Source organism: Phalaenopsis equestris, unplaced genomic scaffold, assembly GCF_001263595.1.
Source record: "Phalaenopsis equestris unplaced genomic scaffold, ASM126359v1 Scaffold207340, whole genome shotgun sequence".
NCBI lineage: Eukaryota > Viridiplantae > Streptophyta > Magnoliopsida > Asparagales > Orchidaceae > Phalaenopsis > Phalaenopsis equestris.
This window is the reverse complement of record NW_018226679.1, coordinates 4,923-8,425: the sequence shown is the minus strand read 5'-3', so window position 1 is coordinate 8,425 and position 3,503 is coordinate 4,923. Positions and strand designations below refer to the sequence as shown.

Sequence of the window (3,503 nt, the reverse complement as noted above, 5' to 3'; positions counted from 1 at the left end):
AGGGTATGCCGGCCATGGGCAGCGGGGGCAAGTGGTGATGGCGGTGGCGGTTGACGATGACTAATGGACAGTGATTGACTGTGATCGACAGCTATAGAGGCCGATCGTTATCACCGGGACTTCAATATGGAGGTTACATACAACAACCATATTTGGAATATAATTTGGTTGCAAGCAGAGGACTTCAATGGCCAGTGGTCGGATACGATAGAACGTGGTCAATGAAGTTGGAGGAACGACCATAGAGGCCGGTAGTTATGACCAAGACTTCTCATTATAATCTTGTCTCTACAACAAAAGACTCCGCACATAATATTCTCTAAACTTATTCATGTAATATAGCCTATAAGATTATTTATATGTTTGAATTGTTAAGAAAAAAAACTTTATATGTTTGAATTGTTAAGAAAAAAAACTTTATATGTTTGAATTGTTAAGAAAAAAAACTTTATATGTTTGAATTGTTAAGAAAAAAAACTTCATCTTTCATGACTTATTGAAAATACAACAAATGTAATCTTTACAAATATAAGTGCTCATTTTTTGTGTATTTCATTTCAATATTTAAAATAATCAAAATTTTATATGTTTGAATTGTTAAGAAAAAAAACTTTATCTTTCATGACTTATTGAAAATACAACAAATGTAATCTTTACAAATATGTGCTCATTTTTTGTGTGTTTCATTTCAATATTTAAAATAATCAAAATAAAAAAAAAGTACCTTTAGATTAAAGTAGTAATATACGTATCGAGTACTCTTACTTCACCGATTAAAGTAACAATCATATCAGCAATAATAGTCTCAATAAGAAGAAGATTTTGTCTATTCATCCGTAAGTGCGGATTAGAAATGCCCACCTCGAATATGCAAAAATATTACGTACATAACAATGCAAGCATTTCCGTGGCCGAGTTGTCCGGTCTTTAAAAAATAAAAATGGTGGGTCCTCCGTGCAATATTTGCTAAGTGCAATGTGATCACGCAACGTGACATTATTCATACTTCAAGAAAAGAACAAAAGCCGAGTTCATTGAAAATCCTTTCTTGATCCAATTAAAACTTCCGAATGAAATCAATGATATACTTTGAGATTTCATCAGGCCTCTCCTGATTGATGAAGTGCGCAACTCCTTCCATCACAACAACATCCTCCAGCAATGGAACATCTCTTCTGAACCCACCCTTGTGAATGTAATCCTCCATCCCTTCGAAATGGTAGGCCAGATCCAGATCTCCCACGATGAACTTGGTTGGAACTTTTATCTGGATGTCAGTCCAGGGAGCACTGAGCTCCCAGTTCCTGCATGATTTTACTTAATTAAACTCGTTTCTTCAGAACTTTTAGGAAAGCATGTATAATTGATGAACGTACGTACTTGTCCATGTTACGATAGTAATTAATCCCGCCGCTGAAGCCAGTTTTGTTAAATTTGGTCGCGTAGTAGTTGATATCAGCTTCAGAAAGCCAAGCAGGGACTGTGATTTCCTTACTTTTTATTCTTCTAAATCCGCCATCTTTTGGTATAATCAGAGGCCCTGGATTTCTGGAGGCTAAGAAATTCTTCATGAGCAGAGCTGTATCAACCTCGGCCAATTGAGCTTCCACTTCTCCAACTTCCTAATTCACATTCGCAAAGAAGAAAAAAGGCAACTCATTTTCATTGAAAAACTCGGTTTTTTAATAATTTGTTAGACCAGATGCCTGTATTTCTGTTTAAGGATTACACAGACAGAACAGCAATAAAAACTTCAAAACAAACAGGAACAAATAGAGCGAAGAGGTCACCTGGAATCTGGAAACATAGAAATCATCCCCATAGATCTTCCTCAAGTTATCAACCCGCCACAGAGCCTGGTTCCTGGGCAGGAACGCCACGCTCAGGTTGACTAAAGCCTTCACTTTATCCGGCCTGAAAACGCACAGATTCCACGCTACAATCGCTCCCCAATCGTGCCCAACCACAAAAACCTTCATTGATTTTTTCTCATTAATAAAAAAAAAATTAAATTTTTAGAGGGAGGACAGAGTGGGCTCTGATATACCTGTTCCTGGCCGAGAGAGTTGATGAGAGCGACAACATCGCCCACGAGATGGAAGATAGAGTATTCGGCGACATCGGTCGGCGCTTCGGTGTCGCCGTAACCGCGGAGGTCGGGAGCGACGGCACGGTAACCGCTAGCGGCAAGGGAGAGGATCTGGTGGCGCCATGAATACCAGAGCTCCGGGAAGCCGTGAAGGAGGAGAACCACGGGTCCCTCTCCCTTCTCCGCCACGTGCATCTTTATTCCGTTCACTTCCACCGTCCTGTGCTCGATTCCTTCTCCCTCCATCTCTCTCTCTCTCTCTGTCTCTCGAGCTTTCTCTCTCTATCCATCGGTGGAGCTTTAAGAATTTTTATAGGATCGAGAAAGCTTTCCGCACATCGTGAATCCTGCCTCATGCTCAACTGTCATCTTAACATTTTTAGATTTATTTTGAGATTAAAAACATTATATTAATTTGTCAATTTTTATTACAGCAATCCACCAAGCTGTTTTTCTTTTTTTGTCTTGTTATCTGTTCTCATTCAATTTCATTTATTTAGATTAATTTTATTAATCATTGTAATTTGATGCATATGATTTTTAAAAGTGTTAATTGATTAGGATATGGGATTATTTTTTTAATTTTTATTTAAATTATAATGTTAAATAAAAATATATTTAGAATATGAAAAATATGTATGTTATAATTTTTTATTCAAATCACATAAGGTAATTCATGGTGTGGCTGGTAAGTAAAAGAGTTTACATACAGAGTACCGACTCAAAGCTTTGACTTCATTAACACAACGCCAAGTATATTTTAGTAGACCCTCATTTAAAAAAATATATATATAATTGTTAGTTGAATTAGAAGCAATTTCATAAATTTTGTATACTTGGTTTAATTTTATTACAGTCTGAACGTAGAGTTGTGCCCGGACTCCGTATGTAAATTTTTTTTCAGATTTAAGAGTTTGTTTAAGGCAACTGCGGCTTATCAATAAGCTGTTGTAATTTAGCTGCATCAGGAAGCTGCTGTGGATATACTGGCTGACTGTTTGTTTTTTACGGTTTGAAAACAGTTGTGCAACATCTGTTTCTGGATAAATTATCATTCTACTCATGTGTAGCAATGTTGTTTGTAACATAACTGTCATAATTATATATTTTATATTTCAGAAACAAAAATTCACTTCAAAGCAGTATAAAAATTCAAATAAACTCCTCATTTAATAATGAGTATCAAGATTGTTGAAAAATAAAAAAAAAAAACTATTAAAATTGCAATTAGTAGTATGATAATATTGGTTTTAAACACTAACTACTACTTCATAATCGAGCGGCGTGCATGTAATCTTCCATAAAAATTGCAATTTAAGATATGTAACTGCGACAGAATCGAGTGTTATGTATGTAAACTTTCATAAAAAACGACATCAAAGTAACCTACTCAAGAATCGAGTGGTATGCATGC

At 36.0% G+C, this 3,503-nt stretch overlaps 1 protein-coding gene across 1 annotated transcript; it reads right to left on the bottom strand.

Annotated features, from left to right (window-relative positions):
- Positions 1–798: 798 nt before the first annotated feature.
- LOC110036479 (epoxide hydrolase A-like) lies at positions 799–2,464 on the bottom strand. Its single transcript, XM_020740933.1, has 4 exons — positions 2,048–2,464; positions 1,791–1,973; positions 1,381–1,622; positions 799–1,304 (listed from the first exon to the last, which is right to left on the bottom strand). The coding sequence occupies exons 1-4, from the start codon at positions 2,333–2,335 to the stop codon at positions 1,058–1,060; spliced, it is 960 nt and encodes a 319-aa protein (XP_020596592.1). The 5' UTR covers positions 2,336–2,464; the 3' UTR covers positions 799–1,057.
- Positions 2,465–3,503: the final 1,039 nt, after the last annotated feature.